Source organism: Fusarium proliferatum, assembly GCF_900067095.1.
Source record: "Fusarium proliferatum ET1 genome assembly, contig: FPRO_scaffold001, whole genome shotgun sequence".
Taxonomy (NCBI): domain Eukaryota; kingdom Fungi; phylum Ascomycota; class Sordariomycetes; order Hypocreales; family Nectriaceae; genus Fusarium; species Fusarium proliferatum.
In genome coordinates this window covers 2,770,811-2,790,038 of record NW_022194790.1, presented here as the reverse complement: position 1 = coordinate 2,790,038, position 19,228 = coordinate 2,770,811, and the positions used below count along the sequence as shown (strand labels likewise).

Below are 19,228 nucleotides of genomic sequence, written 5' to 3'. Positions count from 1 at the left end.
TGAATTGGAGGGCAGCTAAACTCAGGCTTTGACTTTTGGGCTTTGCAACGGCCCGGCCGTCCCCCCTTGTGGCTATCCCTAGACAAAGGCCCATGTCCCTGCAATTAAGCCCCCGCCTCGTTGGCCGACGCCCCTGGCTAGAAGAACACTTGAAGCAAAGAATCCTGGTCTCGCGTCAGTGGAGCCAGCCAATCGCGTGTATTCTCTCTCGCCCTCTACCCCTTGTCACTTTAGTGATCGGTCCACTGATTTGGTTTTTTCTCTCTTGTCTGCATGGGAAAACCCGCGACCAGCGCCAACAGGAAGGGCGAGAAGAGAAAAAAACCAGCTGATGTCTGAAGAGTGGTGGCTCAGGTGTCGTGCAGACTCTTCTGAGCAATTGCATATTTGTTGTTCTCGTGTCTTGCAACTTGTTATCGCCATCAGAGAGTATAGAACAATATTGGTGTACACGATCAAGCCCAAGAACGCCAATGGTGATACACGATCGATGACACACGCGTACCTACGGATACAGCACCCTAATTGTTTCTTTTTCCTCTCTTAATTCGTTACAGCTTGGAAACAGGCATCTTTGCTTTGTTTCTTTTGCCTTTTGCCTTGATTTTTAAGCTAGTACCTAGGTACTCCGTAGACCGGAACCAAATGGTGAGGCCTTTGTTTCCCAGCTAAGGTACAGTAGCATACATATACATGCACGTCTATGTTGGCTTCCCACCAACATGGAGCTCTTTCCTGGGCCATTCACCATCAATCTTGACCCTCCATCCTCAACATATCCCACCATTCATGGCGGCGACGTGACCCGCGCGCTACCAGCAAAGCAACCTAACCAGAGCAAAGCAGGGAAGACCCATTTGAGTGACGAACAGGGCCCGACATGGAAAAATTCTATTCTATCAATCGGGTTACACCGATCGCCAGGGGATGGATGCAAGCACTCAACTGCAGTGCAGACGCCCAATTCCTTTTTGACAGCTTGGCTGACTGGATGCAGAATATGCGTTCGTATGTGATGTGTTGTTATTGCATGACCAGCTCACACACAGCTAACAAGTCGAAGATCATCACCAGGAACTGACTAAATCGGCTGAATTGTACATCAGCAGTCGAAAGCCACACCGTCCACGTCTTGTCTCAGTTACCTGACAAAAAGGACCTTCACACAGACACTGTAATTGAGTCGTGGTCATGGCTTTTCGGAAATGACCAGAGCTGCTTCCTTAGGCACATCAAGGAACAAGCCTTCAGACTCTGGTTGACCGTCCTTTCCCCCCTCAATCAACTCGTCTCTGAGCCTCAAGAAGTCCTTGATTTGGTCAACGGCTTCAGCGCCATTACCGTTTTCTCCTGTTTCAGGCCCATGTGCCTGCGCAAGCGGATCCAACTAGAGCCCTGAACTGTGATGTGATAGCGTCTAGGTCCGTAGAAAGTACGTACGAGACAGGCAGAGGATCAGCATGACCCTCCCTGTTCCTGCTCAATGCCGTGTGTTTTGGGGCCTGGTAGATCCTCCGCTTTCGATAAACGAAATGCTGAACATTGCATGGTCACAGCTTTTGTCTACTCCACTGCGAGAGGATGACCATAGACACAACTTACCTTTGAATACGTAAATTGCTGCATCTTGAGAATTTCCGTAGATATATGATATTGAGTACCTATTTAATGTCTGTCCTCAGAAACCTCTCTTTCGTGCAATACCTATCGTTCGACTGCCTTAGTGCCGGTTATATTCTCGTGGATGTATGATCCGCTCTTCAACCGTCTCCTAGCTACCTACATATGGGCCCAGCGCACAGAGGTCTCATTTCGCCATGTCCACCATCACGTTCGTCTTGTCTTGGACTGTCTGAGATTGGTCCTTGACAATGCATTCGCGCGACTCAGTGCCACCGCCCTATTTTCGGCGCCTGTGACGTGTGAATGGCTGTTCTCAGACAACCCAAAGATGGCGGCTTGGTTCGTGAGCCATCTCAGACCATCCAAGAGGACCCTTAATTTTCGCCCTTCCACCAGCTATCTTATCATGCTCACACATTGTTTCCATGTTCATCTCGTTCCGCCACTCACTGGGGGGGAAAAAGAACCCAAGATTGTTTCAAGATCAGATCCAACTTTTCCATTCCCGTTCAGAACCATCGTCTATCTAAGGTACTCGAGTTGTAACCCCCCCCAATATCCATCCGGCTGTGAAACAATTCCCGTGCGCCAGTGTGCTTCATTCATGCAGAGAGTACCTTACTCTTTTTCTCGGGGAGTCGCCCTCTAGAGCGGGCAAGACATGATCTTCGCTACAATCGACCATTGTCAGTGCTCTCTAAGGGGTCGCCGCGCGATTGCCCACTGAGCCAATGATCTCATCCAACTTCAACCTAGGCGGTAGATCTGCCCAATATCTTGATTCGAAACGTTTTCGATAAACAAGAGATTCGTCTAGTCCTCATCCATCGAATCATCATCGTCCTGCTTGTCATCCTCCTCATCGTCATCGTCGGAGCTGTCGTCGTTGTTAACACCCACGAGGCGATCTTCACCCTTCCCGCGCTGCTCGGGCACCCGTTGAGCAAAGGCCTTGCGCACCGACGCGTTGGTGCTGGTGTCCCACACGTGCATTGTTCCCTTGCTGCCGGCGACGGCGAGGCGGAAGGCAACCTCCGGGTCAGGCGCGAACGTGGTGGAGAAGACCTTTCCGACGTCGAGGTTGCGCGAGACCACCACCGAGGGACCTGCGGGCTGGATGTTCCACAGCTTGACCGTCTTGTCGGTCGAGCCGGTCACCATGTAACCAGGGACCACGGGGTTGATGTCGAACGAAGACACAGACTCGTCGTGAGCCTGCAGCGTCCAGACAGCCTTGGTGCCCGTGGGGTCGGACGGCGCATTACGGACGTCGTGGTAGTGGATGACACCGTTCTCCGTGGACACGAAGAAGAAGTTTGGGTCGTGAGGATCCCACCGCACATTCTCGACGTCGCTCTCAACGCCCCATCGGGGAGGCTTAGCATCTGGCGCACGCATATCGGCAGCCACCACAGTTCGGTCGTAAGATCCGCTGAGCAGAACGGTAGGCTCATTCGCGTGCCACGCAAGTGAGCACACCTTGTCGGTGTGATAAGTATACGACTTGGCGCACTTTGTCGTGTTGAGATCCCACAGCTTGACCGTCTTGTCGGCAGAGGCTGAAGCCATCAGATTGCGATGCTTGCGGTTTGCAGCCAACGACAGGACAGCGTCAACGTGGTATTCATCGTTGGACTTCTTGGACTTCTTCTTCTTCTTTTTTGACTTCTTCTCCTCCTCGTTGCCTCCCTGGCCGAGGATCGCATTGGGATACATGCAGTCGATGGTGTCCAGATCCCACACCTCGATATCGGGGTCCATTGTGCCAACGGCCACAAAGTTACCTGCCGAGTCCTTCTCTACACCTGCCTTGTTGACGGGCATGTCGATCCACTCGACACACAGAGGGATGGCTGGGAGCATAATGTCGTGGTGGACGTAAAGGTTATCAGCCTCATCCTCGTAAACGAAAACCTCGAGGTGCGCCATCTCGTCTTCCACCTTGGCAGCCACAATAAGATTGTCAGTCGCAAGAATCTGGAGCTCTTCTCGGTCCTCATCCTCCTGTTCCTTGTCGGCATCAATTGTGATGTAGGGGTCGTCCTTATTCGACTCGTAGTATGCCAGCGACTTGATGTTGCCAAACATGCCCATTCCCTCGCCGTTTCCAGGCACATCCTCATCCTCGTCGTTGTCGTAGTTTTCCAAATCATATTCTTTTAGGTCATCATCATTAAGGTTGATCCTGAGGCCTTCAGTCAGTCTCTGTCCTCCCTTCTCAGACATTTGTCAGTTACGTACTCTGTCTTCTCGGCTGGTTTGTCTTCATCGATCTTCATGTCCGAGTCCTCTTCATCGTCCGCGGTCTTAATAGCCTTTGTGCCCTTTTGCGCAGCTTCAGCTTCCTCAAGATCCTCTTGGGCGTCGTCCAGTTGGAGCTTGGCAAGCTCCGCTATCCGCTCAAACTCTGCCTCATCCAGGGTATACTTCTGAGGGAAAGGCGCAGCGAAGCCCCTAGGGACCCACTGTGCGGCTGTAATCATGGAAGACATGGTGATTGCCTGGGTATCTTAAATGGTGTTGTGAAAGTCCAGCGTGCATCGGTAGGTGGGCGCCCAGATAAATTTCTCCCAAAAATTCTAGTGGGGTTTATCGATAAGAGGTCAACCCATTAGGGGACCTTCGCTACCTAACGTTAGGTGACAGGGGTCCAGAAGATAGTGGAGGGGAGGCAAGAAATCTTAGGAATTCAATCCTATACTGATGAAAAGATTTGGGCTACTAGTAACCTTTATATCATGATATTAAGAACTGAGGCAAGTGAGAACTATGGTATGATTTATGAAGACATGACCATGACCCTAAAATGACGTGCTCTACAGAGCTATAAGTAACCAAGCTCAGGTTAGAATAATAGAAACTCATCCAAGGCGCCGCTTAAAACCCCCTACCGCGTCTCTTTATAACAGGCTTTTTGACTGCACCTTGTGTTACGAACTTCTTACCGTCTGCCCCTATCTTCTTGCTCTTCTTTTGAGTCCGGTCTTCTTCCATCTGCTTCCTTTCTTCGTCCTTCCGCTTGTCATCAGCCATCTTGGCCTCAATCTCCATCTTTCGGTTGAATTCTGTTTCAGTGATTCGTTTATCTCGAACCGAATAACCCTTTTCCTTGACTGAGTAGAAGACACCACCGAGATCTGCAAGCCAGTGGGGGTCCACGGCTGTCACTGTCGAAACATAGACCTTGGAAGTAAGGATCAACTCGTGGTAGACGATGTAATCCGGTGGGTGCCCTGCATATAATGCGCTTGTTGGGTGCAGCTGTACACCGAGGTTGGTACGCAGGTTGATATATTCGCCTGAGCCTTTGTATTTGGCTGCTTGGTGGTAGTATCCCGAGCAAATGCACTTGCGGACAATGTCCCAGTCCATCCCACAGCTTGTCAATTCCATCTTTTGCATACGGACAATGTCCAAAAGCTGTTCACGAATTTCCTTGGCTCGCCTTAAAGATTTCGGGTGCAGAAAGTGCTTAACACACCAACCGTCGGAGTAACCGTTGGCCTTCCAATTTGTGTAGACCTGGAGGTATGTCAAATGATCTGACTCATGCACCCAGAATTTCTCGCGGGCAGCATCGGCTTCTTCTTGTCTCTCCTTTGGTCGGTAAAAAACGTTTGGCACGGACAGCATAGAAACAATGGTAATCATCTCTTCACTGCAGCCGTATTCTTCCGCTGTAATGAGAAGCTTGGCCAGCGAGGGATCCATGGGGAAAGCACTCATTTTCCTTCCAAGATCAGTAAGCTCACCGAGATTGTCAAGTGCACCAAGAGCCCATAAGTCAAACATTGACGTTGTAATAGTGTCCTGTGGAGGAGGGTCCATAAAGTCAAAGTCCAAAAGGTCCTTGACGCCGAGAGATTTCAACATCAGGACAGTGTTAGCAAGATTCGTGCGCTGGATTTCAGGGATAGTCTGTAAGTACAGATCTTCCTTGAACTCCTTTTCTGAGTACAGTCGAAAGGCCTTTCCAGGCCCGGTTCGACCGGCTCGTCCTGAACGCTGCGAAGCGTTGGCCTGCGAGATGGGCGTGATCTGAAGCGTGTCCATGCCGATTTTCGGATTGTAGACTTTCATCTTGGAGTAACCAGCATCTACGACGTATTTGATACCATCGACCGTTAAGCTGGTTTCAGCAATATTGGTGGCAACAATGCATTTTCGGACACCAGGGGCAGCCTTGTCGAAAATCTTGGCTTGCAGATCTGCAGGCATTTGACTGTATATAGGTAAGATACTCAGCTTTGGGGGGTCATTGAGGGCATCAAGTCGTTTTTGAATAAGCTCGCAAGTGATCTCGATGTCTTCTTGGCCTGTCATGAATACCAGAATATCGCCAGGGCCCATTGAAACATGGATTGACAACACTTGGTGCACTGCCTGGTCCACATAATCCTCGACGGGAGACCGATGGAACATGACGTCGACTGGGAAAGTTCGTCCAGGAATGATGAACTCGGGTGCACCACCAAAGAAGTCTGAGAAGCGTTTTGAGTTCATGGTGGCCGAAGTGACGATGAGCTTCAGGTCACGACGCCTCTGTAATATCTTCTTGAACAAACCCATCAGGATATCTGTGTTTAAGGCACGCTCGTGGGCCTCGTCCATGATGACACATGAATATCGATCTAGATCAGGCTCGTTGAGGGATTCTCGCAAGAGAACACCATCAGTCATGTACTTGATGACTGTCTCTTTGCTGGTGCAGTCTTCAAAGCGAATTGCATAACCGACCGTGCTTCCTAACTCAACCTCCATCTCTTCAGCAACACGCTTGGCCACACTCATTGCAGCCACGCGTCGCGGTTGTGTACATCCAATCATGCCGGTCTTTCCATATCCATCCTCTTGGAGGAACTGTGTCAGCTGTGTCGTCTTGCCAGAACCTGTCTCACCAACACAGATGACAACTTGGTTTTCTCTAATGACACTGAGGAGGTCTTCACGAACTGCAAACGCGGGCAGATACTCCCGTTGCTCCCGTAGGGTCTTGCTCTGACTGAAGTTACTCGCGCCGTCGGCCTTCTTCATATGTGCGCTGAATTTATTACCCTTGCGCTCACTCGGTTCGGCGTTATCCTCAGCAGGTACTGGTAGTGCAGAATCACCGTCTTCCTCTTTTGCACCCATAATATTTCCAAGAGTCGTTCCGGTCATACTTGTGGCTTCCTTGGCCTGCCGTTGACGTTCTCTCTGCTGCCTTGCTTCCTTCACCACCTTACTACCCTTGCGACTGAAAACCGCCATGTGACTCTGAGGGTCTTTGACGGCTGGAATTGGTTCTAGTTGCTTTGTGAAAATAGTCCGTCCGTCCAGAAAGGGTGGCCGTAGATCGTGCACAAGAAGATGAACTCGAATCGACTCGTCATCGTCAACAAAGTCGGATGCCATATCCCGTCTTTGCGCGACGCCTGATTGCAGCATTCGGTTCGTTTCCCAAGCGTCATTCTCTCGGTTCCTCTGGTCTCGTCGCGCGTCGAAACGACTAGTCATCTTTTCGTGTCGGGCGGTTTCCTGTTGCTGTCCTTCCCAGGTGTCGTAAGAGGCGAATGGGTTATGGGCTTCATCTCCAAAGCTGTGGCCGCCAAACTCATCACCTCCGTACCAGTCTCGGTCTAACGCCTTCGAATCCTCCTCGGTCGGTCCTATACTTCGGGGTGGTGGTGTGGAAGCATAACGCGATTGTGCCCTGTGGGGAGTTGAGGTGCGCGAATCATTCTGAAATCTTTGTCGAGGTGTATCAAGTCGTCTCCTCTTTGGATTTGGGTTATACCCATCGTACTCTCGATCCTCCGCCATTGTGTTGACTTGTAAGTTATCTGTCGATGCTTGGACTTTTTATTGCGACAGGAACCTTGGACTCAGATAAGCAAGCCGATAATGATCACGTGAATACTGCGATTCAAACGTAAGTACGTGGGCAGGATAACTTCCATGTCGGCTAAAATGCATGGAGGTATCTCACAAAGAATCAAAAACTATATATTTGTCTAAGAAGCCCTTGAGCGTAACTTTAAATATGCCACAGGATAGGATATATCTGTTAGACCAAGCCAAAACTCGGGGAACCCCTCGCTATGGCAATGTCTTCCTATTGTATACTAACAATATCGGGTCTTATGAATGTCAATGCTTGGACAATCAAGACACAGTAACATGTGAGGCTCGTCTTGATGGAAACCCCTTTCTGTCTACGCTCTGATTGAGTATACGAGTACGTGATATTGCGGCACTCCTTCCTGGAAACACAGGTTATAGAGGAACAAACTGATTCAAGTATTGGACTTTTATCATGATTTTGTTACATAGGCTTTGTGTCATGTCTCACTACTGCCAATTCTCAACGAGTAACAACAAAGTCATTCTCGTCCTCGATGATTTGCCTATCTTCCTGGGAGACTCTAACCACGCGAGCAGATCTTGGGCCATTGTCTACATCCTTGAAGAATTTGGATAGGACTTCTTCACTGGCTTGAGCCTCGCCCTCGACCTGTGAAAGCTCTATATTAGCTAATGTCAACTTGCCGGGGGCTTATATGCACTTTTCCATCCTTCGTGTTTCGACACCATCCCGTCACTCCGTACTCTTGGGCCTTCTTCTGGGTAAAATAACTGTTATGCATCAGATGCGATGTCTCGAGATTTGTTATCGCAGAGAACCATACCGGAAACCAACACCTAGATGACGTCAGTTCGAATGAATACTACCTTAGTACATAGTATGATAGAAATAGACATACCTTGGACACGTCCCTCAACGGCAAAATAGACCTTTTGAAAGATTAGCTCTGGCTTTATAATCGTTGTGGAAGATGGCTCACACGTTTCGACATATTGGCAAGTCACAGTTTAATCGGTCATATATACTAAGGTTATTGTAGAATAAAAGTCAAGCTTGAAGCGAGGAGGATTGAAGAAAAGCTAGAGCTTCTTAGCAATTGGGAATAAATATGGAAACACAATGATTTTCATCGCCTGCGAGATATGATCTAACCTTTATGTCAACTGCTTGCTACCTATCTAGCGGATATGTTGGGTTTAATAGGTGGCTTACAAGGTGGAAAATAAGTGTATGGGCGCAGAGTTTAGGTTGATGTTGATAAGATAAGCTTTGGATCTCCACTGATGTCACTTCCATATCAACTTCGTGCGCTTCCACTGACTAAACCAACACCTTTATCTCTTGTTTGCGCCGCGAAGATATCACTTGTTACAAGGCCCGCTCGCAGAACACATCGAAATATTGATGGAAGTCCACTCCTCGGAACCGGCTACAGAGCCCGTCCGATTCCGCACTGGCAAAAAACGAAAAGCCTATCGCCAACGCGTCCAGCAAGATGACGCCTCTGTCGCAGAAACAATACAATCGCATCCCACTGCGTCTGCCTCAGAACCCAGTCATGAACTCTCCCGAAACACTTCACCAGATCGCGCCCAAGATGAAGAAGAATCTGTTGTTGCTGCACTCAAGTTGCGCAATGCGCGAAGAGCCCGACTTGGAGGTGTCGCATTTCGAAACACAAACCGACCAGACGACGATATGAACAACGAGCGTGCTCTCATTCCACACGACGCAGATGGTACTTCGAATAACGAACCCATCGTGAAAGGAGTTGCAGATAGATTTACTCACCAGACGGGCAGACTTACAGATCTTAATGACAAGCATATGTACGTTGAGGGCCACCGTCTTCGTCATTCTTCCTCACCCTGCAATGGCTAATCATTCAAGGATGGATTACATAGAATCCCGATTATATAATCGCGCGGGCGGAAATACCTCACACAACACTTTATCAGCGTCTACATCAGACCCGGCTCGGCAACCTTCTGCAACAACAACAGCAACAACAACAACAAACCATGAGAGTGGACGGGCAGTAATGCAGGGCCAGTTGGTGGAGATCAGTCTCGAAGACCACTCTGCTCGAGGTGAGAACCCTGTTCAGGCAGATAGTGCTACAGATGGCGGACCAAGAGCCAAGAAGCCTAGACTTAGAAAGGATGGCACGCCATGGCGTCCGCGAAACCGTCGAGATAGTGACGCCCTCAAACGAGATCAGATCGTTGACGAGATTCTCCATGAAACAAGACGTATGTCCCTGATGTCCATGTTCCTCGAATTAGCTACTAAATCATTGTTCCTAGTCGACTTATACGAACCGACTCCAGGACAAGACAGCCACACTGCAGTTGCCGATCAGGATGGTGCCGCTGATGCGCGGCTCGCCGAAGAGTTCCGGCAGCAATTCCTTGAGGATGTAGCAGAACGACAGCTTCGCAAAAAGAAGGCAACGAACCAAACAACGCGCCCCGGTACCGAGGAAGTACTCAAAGGCCCCAAACTCGGTGGCAGCCGTAACGCTAGAGCTCAGATGAGAGATCTTTTGTTGAAGAAAGAGAAGGAAGGAAAGAAATAGTATGGACCGTTGAGCTATGTATGGCCTCTTTTCATCTGCGGCGTTGGATGGTTCTGATTTTGCAGCTCTTTTGTATCAGTTAAGGATTCACACACATGGATCGCATCACCTTATGATCACAAAGATACTCAATTATAAACGACATCTTAATCTTGTAAGCGTAACCATAACAATTCCGTTGAACTCTTGAATTCATATTCATATTGACTACTTAGTCTGCAACGATCGATAGGGGTGGGGGCATTTTGATCCAACGATCTGACCCATGTGAAGAAAGTAGTCCTAAAAGAAAATCTCAATGATAAGCTCCCGACATCCAAGTCTGTGTAGTCGCAAGAAGACGGCCAATGAAATAAGAAAAAGCACTTAGCAAAAACTCCTTTACCCAAGTCCCATATATAGCAATTTTCCCAAGTGTGCAGGGCAAGGCCCAACATTGAAATGAATGAACATTCAGTCGCTTGGCACAATAGGTATCGATCCAGTGCCGTAATTCGCCTTCCGTCTTGCTCATGTGCAAGATCATTTGACTTCCGTCATTTGCCAGAACGCCAAACCCAATGTAATGTTAACCGTCAGAGAACCCCATGCGTGAAATCTTGACCGGTGTAATGGAATGTGAGTTCCGGAAAACCCTTTATCTAATGTCGAGCTGGAAAGGCTTGAACCGCCCGCCAATTGTAGCACAGCGGGGACACTTCCTTCTTGCTCCATGCTCTGTCATGAGAACCTCCACACAAGTTGGGCACAGGCCACAGATACATTCGGTACATGCATACGAATCCTTGAGTAGAGAGAATCCCTGACAGGCAGCGCAGTATATCTGAATATTCTGGGCCGAATATGTTGGTGACGAATCAGAAAGCCCCCGGGTTCCCATATGAAAGTTGTCGCCGCTTTCACCACTCTCCACAGATGGAAATGGCTCTACAGCATCCTGACCATATGATGGAGGCGTGAGTGCCTGCTGAAGAGGCGAAGCCTGATAACTGGCCGGCTGGAACTGAGGTTGGTGGGAAAAGGGCGGTAACGATGATCTATGCATTGAAACAGGAGACTGAGGGACCTGAGAGCCTGTTAGTCAACTCAACAGTGCAAGGGCGAATATCATCAGTAGGTGCACATACAGGAGTACGGTCTTCGTCAATATCGCCAGCAGCAGAAGCAGCTTGATCAGCTGCATCGATAAGATCCTCCCACCGCTTCCCGAAGTCTGCGGATGGTTCTGCTGACAAAGCCTTCCGATCATTACCTGGTCTATATCGCTCTTCATTTTGAATTCGGCGAAGCCAGTCAGTTGCAGAACCTTTAGAGTTCTTCTTTTTGTGGTGAGGCTCTCTTCCTCGCTTTGTAACAGACTGCTTGCGAGGTCGGTTAGGTCCCACAGAACGCTGAAGAGGTGGGAGTGTTGAGGATCTTCCAGGTGGTGAGTTTGCCAGAATGGAAGGGAGAAAGTCGCGCTGTCTATTAGATTTGGCAGATGAATAAGGGTCGCTAGTAATATCATGATTGGAAAGATTGAGAGGCGGCAGTTCGATGGATGTCCGTGGCCTACGTCGAACATCCATGTCTGAATAATATTCCTACGCATCATTAGCCCTGGATGGCGATGATTTGAATTCTTTTAAGGGCATTTCACTCACACCGTCCAAATCCATGTCGCGTTCACTCTTGACGCCATGAAGTTCGGCTAGGGCAGCAGCGGCACTGGCTGTGCCAAGCATTGGGCCAGTAACCGGCCCGCCATTACTGAAATCATCTAGAAGGCGCGGAGTGCCTGGATTACTCGATTCGTCGCGATGATAGTTGTGTCGCTCGTGAAAGCCTTGGAGGTGGTCAATGGGCGGGGGCAGGCTGGAGTGAGGGTGGGACAAACCCTGAGCATTTGGAGCTGAGGTCTGATCTAAAGGGCGTCGCTCCGATGGTGGAGTGTTAATCATCAACAAGAAGCTCTCTTCTGTGGCTGGAAGCTTCGAGATGTAATGCTCGGGGTGTGCGCGGCGGATATGCTCCTGCATGGAACGATATCTTTTTTCCTGCAATTGAACATTTAGAATCGAATGGGTACCGTTGCACGGTGTTACGGGAACGTGCTTCCTCAGTTGGGGAACAAGTGCGGTAGGTGGTAAGACATGACGATATAAGGTGGGTGGGTGCAGCAATGGTAATTTAAGACCAGCTGCAGGGCAAGACAGGGCAGAACAGCTAACGAAGGCAATACCCAAGGACTTACACCGATGCATCTCTTGCGACAGCTGGAGCCATCCTGGTTGCGAAGAGGGCAGACTACCTCATTGTTGGAGTCTGTGATAGAGAAAGACGACGTCAAAGATGATCGAGGCGGCATCTTGACCCCACCATACGTGATGGCTTGCTGGCGGGGGGTACTATAGCGATAAGAGACTGAGAAGCGAGATAAGAGATGATAGCGATGAAGCTCAGCTTTCAACGAGAAGATCAATTGGTGACAATGAAGGTATGCAAAAACCGTAACATTTCAAAGTGCAGCTCATGGACAATGGAATGAGCTGCCTTTGAGCATGGGCAAGCTTTGCTACAGGGACCGTTTCGAAATTGGGCCAATTATGCGACAGTGGTTGCGTACACGATTGGGGCGTCGATTGAGGTGGTGATGGAGGCAGTTACTAGGGAAGCGATGAATCCAATCTCTGGTTAAGAATATCGATAACCGTATGTTGAAGAGTCTAAGTTGGGAGAGACGCGAACAGAAATATTCGATCGAGAAGGTCGCTTCTTTGAGAAAAGGTGGGTTGCAAAGAAGGATGTATGGAAGGGAAGGAGGGTGAGTGGGAGGAAGAAAGTAAAGGTAGGTAGGTGCAGGTAAGTAAAGATGACAGGAGCTTGGGAGGTCGAAAAAAAGAAGAGACGGAAGAAGGTGGGAGGCAAAGACGCCTTTTGGGTAAAGCGTGTGAGTGAGTAATAAGAGCAACAACGCAATGGGTAGCGAAGAAGGTAACGGCCAGAGAGAGGCAAGAGGAGGGTGTGAGTCGTTGAGTGTGTGGTGTGCGGTGCTGCCGAGGGAAGCTGAGCTCGATGATCTGGATGAGAGCTTTGGCCGACCTTGGACAGGCATTGAATGTGCTTTGCTCACACATCACCAGCACCAGCATCCAGATATTGGTGACAACTGCACAAATACCTAATACTACAAAGAAGCTCACAAAAAGGTGAGCGCAAGGAAAATATCGAGGGCTTGAAAAAATTACCAACAACTAGGTACCTAAAGGCAAAAAAACTCTGGTGGCAGAGGGCGTGTGGGCAACAGAATCAAGGCCAGTAGCGAAAGATTCCGCGCAAACAAGACTCTGTCTGGTTTAATGTCCATTCATTGCTCACTTGACAAGGGACCACAGCCTGAGCTCTGGGCTCCTCCTCCGGCTGCCATGCCATTGCTTGCAAAGCCATGCCTTGCGCTTCGCCTCCACTGTTGGAGATCTCAGCTGCCTCGAACGACTTGATCTCTGGGGCCAATAGTATTGACGCACAGTTCTGGGGTGCGGCTACAAGAAGCTGTCTAATAGCCTTCTGGGCCTACCAGAAAACAACAGAAAAACTTCTCCAGCTTCCATTCCATCCTTCTATGAGCTCTGTATGGCCACAGCAAGACATGGTAAAAGTCCTGTGGCTCCTTGAGCAAGCTGACGAAGCTTCGATCTTGCAGACTCTCAAACTCTGTAGTGACACAGTCATTCCCAAAAAAGATTCTCCAAGCGTCTGTAACATCCAGTAGCGAAGCACAGCTTCCAAGCAGAAGCATCAGCAGCTCACCAGAGCATGGCCCAAGCGCTGCGCGAACAAATCAACTGGCTACCATTGCAATGACTCGAGAGGGGCTACAGGGGTGAAGGCAGTGAGAAGAGGGGGGTGGCCGGCGTGGAGCTCTTCTCTGGACGGATGGAGGTCAAGAACCCAGGCCTTTGACCCAAAGAATGCCGCCTGAGAAAGGTGCAGAAGCTCCCTAGAACGTGCAGGGGAAGCTCCAATAGTGGAACTGGTCCCTTGCTCAGGTTTGTTGAAGATCTTTTCTTTTTACTGGTGGTAGTGCTGATAAAGTTGTTACATTATGGCATGAATACATACATACAGAGGTTCCCGCCTCTCTGCAACACGTCCTTCCCATCACTACCAATCATATTCTCTGTTTTGAGCTTCTTTTTGTTTTTATCGGCTTCAGCAATTATCCGGCTGCGACAGATCCTAATCAATGTCGCAGGAAAAAGGCCGGCGTCTGAAGGGTTGGCCATGTCAAACATGACCAGGGTCGGCGGGGCCGAAGCCTATGGCCAACTGCCACTCACAGATACCGTTCCTAAGCCAACTCCGGACGTGGTTATCACATGTACATGATAGGTACCTCTGCATGACTCTCGCCACGGCTATGGCCACGGGACCTCGACTACACAGAACGGTCGTCACTGCCAGCTGGAGCTCAAGCCTTCACCTACACCAGCTACTAATCCAGAGCTAGAACTGCGAATGTTGATGTGGCGTTTGAGATTCGGCGATACGCAGGCGTGGGCGTCAACAGAGTCAGCATCGGAGTCGTCGACGGCAGCCAAACTTTCAAACCTCTCTTTGGCTTCAGGGGTATCCCATCTACGCCTCAAGGAGCATATTGTCTTCCAAGAAGAGCTGGTAACTGACAAAATGAGGTTGAGAATGCAGGCTACAGGCTGCAAAGGACCCAATGATATACGGACGATTGAGAGCCGATCTTTGACTCAGCTTCAGCGACGATGGAGAATTAAACGCCTGCAAGCCCTGTCACCACGCTCCCGGGTCTTTTGAGACGGTGACATCACCAGCCAGGGGATACCGCCCGTCGCCCTACAGCACGGAACCGGCGGGCGTGCGCAGCCAGTCCGTTAATGAAGGGTCTTTCGACCTCGACGGAATTGCTCGCTCAGATTGACCAACGCACGCTATGCCATTCACATCTACTTGGAAGGCGGTGAATTCTGATCTCTGAAACACCCAAGCTTTGTCACCTGGCCACGAAAACGGAAGAATGGGCAGGTTGTAGCTTTCATCTGCTGGATCAACTGAAGGTGCATGAACAGACTCGAAATACGCCTACTCCGAAGCAAGACAGCGTCGCGAGGGCTCAATACGATAGCTCATATAACCAACCAGCGTTGCAGAACTCGAGGTTGATAAGTCCGGTTCTATTTTCCAGACCCTGTGAAGGCGGTGACCCCGCGCCATAACAGCAGCAATCGTTAATAGAACCTCCAAATGTGCATTTACATTGATCGAATATGGAAAAATACTTAGCTCAGGCCTTTGATTGACCTAACAACAGCAGTTGCTTGGATGGCGGAATTGAATTGATATCTTACACGACAGTTTCCAAGTCGACAGCTACGTGGGTATGGGACAGGTCGAGAGCTGGTAGCTCTAGCTCTGTCAAGGGGTGAACATATCCATGTGGGGGCTGACTTCTTAAGCGGACTGCCATATCGCTGCTTCTTTTACATGACTAGGTAGCTGCTCAACCTACAAGAGCAATTGAGCTTTCAGTTCTGTGCATGCTATAAGCGGTAACACAAAGATCCAAGGCACGCCCGGGTACTGTGACCATAGCACTGGAACCTTCTTTGCAGCACACGACCTACTCTTTATACGAACTGCGACGGCCAAGCGCTGTAAAGAATACATTCCTTGCTTGGTTGCAACCCTTGTGTGTAAGGTTGGAGTCAGGCTGGTCCCATGACTGTCAAAAAGAGTAACAACCTTGGAATAGGTATATACATCCATGTCAACAGAGTAAACAAAGGACTCGAGGAGGCTTGCGCTTATCGGCTAAGAACTTTACTTATGCGTGTATTGGACAAATATAATTACCGCGGTAGCCACAGCCTGTTCCTGGCTCTACCAGTATGCGAAATAGCTTGTCTGATGTTTACCGACCTTGTTTTGTGTCTAAGCCATACACTCAGATCTACCGGTACACACTTCAAAGTTTACCAGCATCGAGTCTCGACAACAAAGGACATCTCCTCCTGGCTTACCGTTCTTAGTCACTTAACTTTATCCCGGTTATCGAGGCTTCGCCAGTAGCATCGCCTTGATATATCTAGTTGATTTGGAATACAAACACGTTCTCAGACACGGTTTTTACTCCACTTAAGCGATCACACTTTGACATCCGAGAATATTCAAGTCGCATTCGCAATGGCTAGGAGCGGTTTCATTATTTCATACAACTCGCTCGTTGTCATAGGATGGTATCAGAGAACAAGGACAACTGGGCGAGGAAAACTAACAACAAAATAGACAATACCGTATCTGCAAATCGGTAACCATGACTGTTTCTGAGAAAGTCTTGAACCTCAGGGTGGTAGTTCTTAACATTCTCCCAGTCTTCCCGATGGCGAAGCAAGATGACGATCAATGACTTGGGGGCAGCACTGTGGCAGTAAAGTGTAGGTGCTCACAGTTGAACTCTGGTATTTGGATTATATCTGACAACTCGTGACGTCCTTTGCCATGTTATTCTGGTTGAGATATCTATCATATCGTTTGGAATACCTGGAAGAACTACTTCGTATATAATGCCATCGTAGATTCATCTCTGCTAATCAAATCTAAGCAACAAAAAGAATAACTTCTTTGTTAGGCCAAGCCTTCAGTGTTAGCGAGTGTCACTTGGCGCTCATCATACAAGCCGAAACATTTGGCTTTGTTCGGTTGAGCCGGGTTTAAGCTATTGAGAAGCCTAGGCGGCGCGCCAACCTTGTGCTTTGAGACATGGTTTCGCATAGAATAGCAGTGGTCATAAAGAAACATGCTAAGCAATATAATTCATGTTTGATGTTAAGGTAAGTTTCGGTCTCTAAGCCAGGATCCGGAGACTCGACCTAGGGTATCTTTTGTTCATGCTATCACATCTTAACACCTCCCCGACCGCCCAGCCTGGGCTATATCTGTCGTAAATTCTACTCCAACATATATGCATGGCCTTTCCCTTCCCTTAGGATGCAAAAATCAAACCCAGATGGCAGCTAGAGATCTCAATGTTTAGTTTAGCTCCGGTGCTGGCTTCCGACATTTAGTAGTTCAGCATTTACGCTTTTATGCCGCCTACTTGAGCTGCTTAAGAATTTCCGTCAAGAAATCCTCAAAGCTCAGGGTGATGTAGCCGTCGCGATCGTCGTCATACTTCTTGAACACGTCTGTCATGCGTTTCAGGGAGATACAGCTTTGAACGAAGAGATCGAAGCTCATGACTCCCTCATTCCTCTTATCATAGGTGTTGAAGAGTAACTCAACAAACTGGGGGCTTAGTCGGTATCGGAAAGCGACAAGTGCGTTGTTGAATTCGGATAAAGAGATGTTACCGCTGCGGTCGGCGTCGAATCGGTCGAATAGAGTCCTCCATGAAGCCAAGAAGGACCATAGCCCGCAAAACTCCTCAAAACCAATGGTGCCACTTCGATCGGAGTCGAACATTCGGATCATCATGCGGACGGTGTGAGGATCAAAGGCGGTCCAGTCTCCGTTGACAAGGGCGGCAGAAAGTTCCCTCTCGGAAAGGTGGCCGGTGCCTAACCGGGGAGAAGTCAGCAGCTGCTATGAACGTTGTCGATGTGCCGTGCATGTTTGTGATGGATTCTTGAATCGGAAGAACCTACCATCTTTGTCTACGGCGCGGAAAAGGGGCAAAAGTGAAGGGTCTGAACCACTGCCATCGATACCAGGCGAGGGAGGAGGTCGTGAGTTGGGAGCAGGGCGGTTATGAGCCTGTGGCCTAGCACCACCAGGGTTTGGAGGCGGCGACATGTGGCCGTAAGCGCCCTGGCCTAGGGAATGGGATCGCGCATCTCGTTGAGCAGGTAGAGGCTTGTCGTATCGAGGCTGTTGGTGGTGATACTGCTGTTGAGGGGCATATTGCTGCTGCTGCTGCTGCTGCTGAGGAGGAGGGTGCTGTTGCGGGGCAGGTGTCCTTGACTGTCCTGGTTTCTGAAGGGCGCAGTGTCAGTTTGAGTTCTCGACGTTGTAATAACGTTAACGGTGCGTATATTTCAAACATACAGGCTCTGGCTCAGCGAACCTGTGTAAGTTACATGGTCAGCTTTGTGTTGCATCGTGACGCGTGTCAACCCATAGCTTCAAGCCGCAATCGCAGAGCCGCAATGGGCAAATACGTGGGGAGACGAGGGGCAGTTTGGCTGAAGCATGGAACATACCTTGGGAGAGCATCCTCGTCGTAGGGGCGGTTATAGGCCATGATGAGCACGGGGTTTGGGTATTCTTTCCCAGTTCCAATTTAGAAGAAAAGAGAGGTTTATGAAGAAGTCGGGATAGAGAAAGGAGATGTTGCGTGTGGAGGGGGTTTTGAAGGGTTGGGCTGAGTTGGTTTGGTGCGCGGTTGAAGAAGTAATTGGAAAGCCGCCCAGTTAATTAGTAGTTGTCCTACTTGGCCTACGTACCTTATTAGTCTAAGGTACCTTATGTGACTGCACTACCTTACCTACAGTGATTGACCCCAGGCCAGGGGAATCTCCAGCGCGGGGCAGTGTCGTTTGGTTGGTGGAGCGCAGGGTGAGAACAGAGCACAAGAGCGTGGCTGAGTTGGTCTTGATAGTGGGAATGTTTGGGTAAGACAAGATTCGGGTTTTTTGTCCTCACTTCTTAGGACTCAATCAAGCACAATTAAGTGGTATTTCAATAAAATGATTGTTCACTTACAAACCAAGCACAGGTCTTGGAGTTGTTGAAGAAGAGGTCATTGACAATGATGGAAAACACTCAGTATTCCTAGACTCGATAAATATCATCCTTCGTTATCGGGTATAAAATGCCGTGGCCTTATCTGATATGGGACAGGGAAGATAGCCATGAGACTAGCGCTGGGATCAAAAAGCCTGACTTGCTCCTTGTCCTTCCGCGCCAAGGCGTCGGGACCCTTTATTTCTACGGAGTAGGGAACCGCGTATACTAGGTAGGTACGGTACGTATGGATAGTCAATTCACTGACCTTAAGGTACTGTACGGGCACATGAACCGCAAATAGTCCTGGAGGCTTTAGCAGAGACAGGAGGTGCGCTCAACGGAGAGCTAAAATTAGATATCAGCATCGAAGATCGTAGGGCCTCACTTTTCATTTTCGGGGTCTGATAGTCCAGATGAAGAAAGGACCCTTCCCTTGGGTAAGGTTC

The 19,228-nt window shown here is 49.2% G+C and overlaps 7 protein-coding genes across 7 annotated transcripts; 2 read left to right on the top strand and 5 right to left on the bottom strand.

Annotated features, from left to right (window-relative positions):
* Positions 1–2,436: 2,436 nt before the first annotated feature.
* On the bottom strand, positions 2,437–4,115 carry FPRO_01176 (related to WD repeat protein IEF SSP 9502; the record flags this gene model as incomplete). Its single annotated transcript, XM_031234372.1, has 2 exons — positions 2,437–3,808; positions 3,865–4,115. The coding sequence occupies 2 exons, from the start codon at positions 4,113–4,115 to the stop codon at positions 2,437–2,439; spliced, it is 1,623 nt and encodes a 540-aa protein (XP_031075296.1).
* Positions 4,116–4,500: 385 nt separating this feature from the next.
* Positions 4,501–7,425, bottom strand: FPRO_01177 (putative pre-mRNA splicing factor ATP-dependent RNA helicase PRP16; the record flags this gene model as incomplete). The annotated part of the gene is made up of 1 exon (XM_031234360.1): positions 4,501–7,425. The coding sequence occupies one exon, from the start codon at positions 7,423–7,425 to the stop codon at positions 4,501–4,503; it is 2,925 nt and encodes a 974-aa protein (XP_031075295.1).
* Positions 7,426–7,966: 541 nt separating this feature from the next.
* On the bottom strand, positions 7,967–8,459 carry FPRO_01178 (uncharacterized protein; the record flags this gene model as incomplete). The annotated part of the gene is made up of 5 exons (XM_031234349.1): positions 7,967–8,116; positions 8,169–8,238; positions 8,292–8,304; positions 8,367–8,397; positions 8,448–8,459. The coding sequence occupies 5 exons, from the start codon at positions 8,457–8,459 to the stop codon at positions 7,967–7,969; spliced, it is 276 nt and encodes a 91-aa protein (XP_031075294.1).
* Positions 8,460–8,872: 413 nt separating this feature from the next.
* Positions 8,873–10,046, top strand: FPRO_01179 (uncharacterized protein; the record flags this gene model as incomplete). The annotated part of the gene is made up of 3 exons (XM_031234338.1): positions 8,873–9,297; positions 9,359–9,720; positions 9,775–10,046. The coding sequence occupies 3 exons, from the start codon at positions 8,873–8,875 to the stop codon at positions 10,044–10,046; spliced, it is 1,059 nt and encodes a 352-aa protein (XP_031075293.1).
* A 637-nt stretch (positions 10,047–10,683) lies between these two features.
* FPRO_01180 (uncharacterized protein) lies at positions 10,684–12,393 on the bottom strand (the record flags this gene model as incomplete). Its single annotated transcript, XM_031234327.1, has 4 exons — positions 10,684–11,112; positions 11,174–11,629; positions 11,690–12,082; positions 12,280–12,393. The coding sequence occupies 4 exons, from the start codon at positions 12,391–12,393 to the stop codon at positions 10,684–10,686; spliced, it is 1,392 nt and encodes a 463-aa protein (XP_031075292.1).
* A 1,925-nt stretch (positions 12,394–14,318) lies between these two features.
* On the top strand, positions 14,319–14,855 carry FPRO_01181 (uncharacterized protein; the record flags this gene model as incomplete). The annotated part of the gene is made up of 2 exons (XM_031234316.1): positions 14,319–14,396; positions 14,418–14,855. The coding sequence occupies 2 exons, from the start codon at positions 14,319–14,321 to the stop codon at positions 14,853–14,855; spliced, it is 516 nt and encodes a 171-aa protein (XP_031075291.1).
* A 2,295-nt stretch (positions 14,856–17,150) lies between these two features.
* On the bottom strand, positions 17,151–18,297 carry FPRO_01182 (uncharacterized protein; the record flags this gene model as incomplete). The annotated part of the gene is made up of 4 exons (XM_031234305.1): positions 17,151–17,614; positions 17,702–18,029; positions 18,102–18,120; positions 18,257–18,297. 4 exons carry the CDS (start codon positions 18,295–18,297, stop codon positions 17,151–17,153), a joined length of 852 nt encoding a protein of 283 aa, XP_031075290.1.
* Positions 18,298–19,228: the final 931 nt, after the last annotated feature.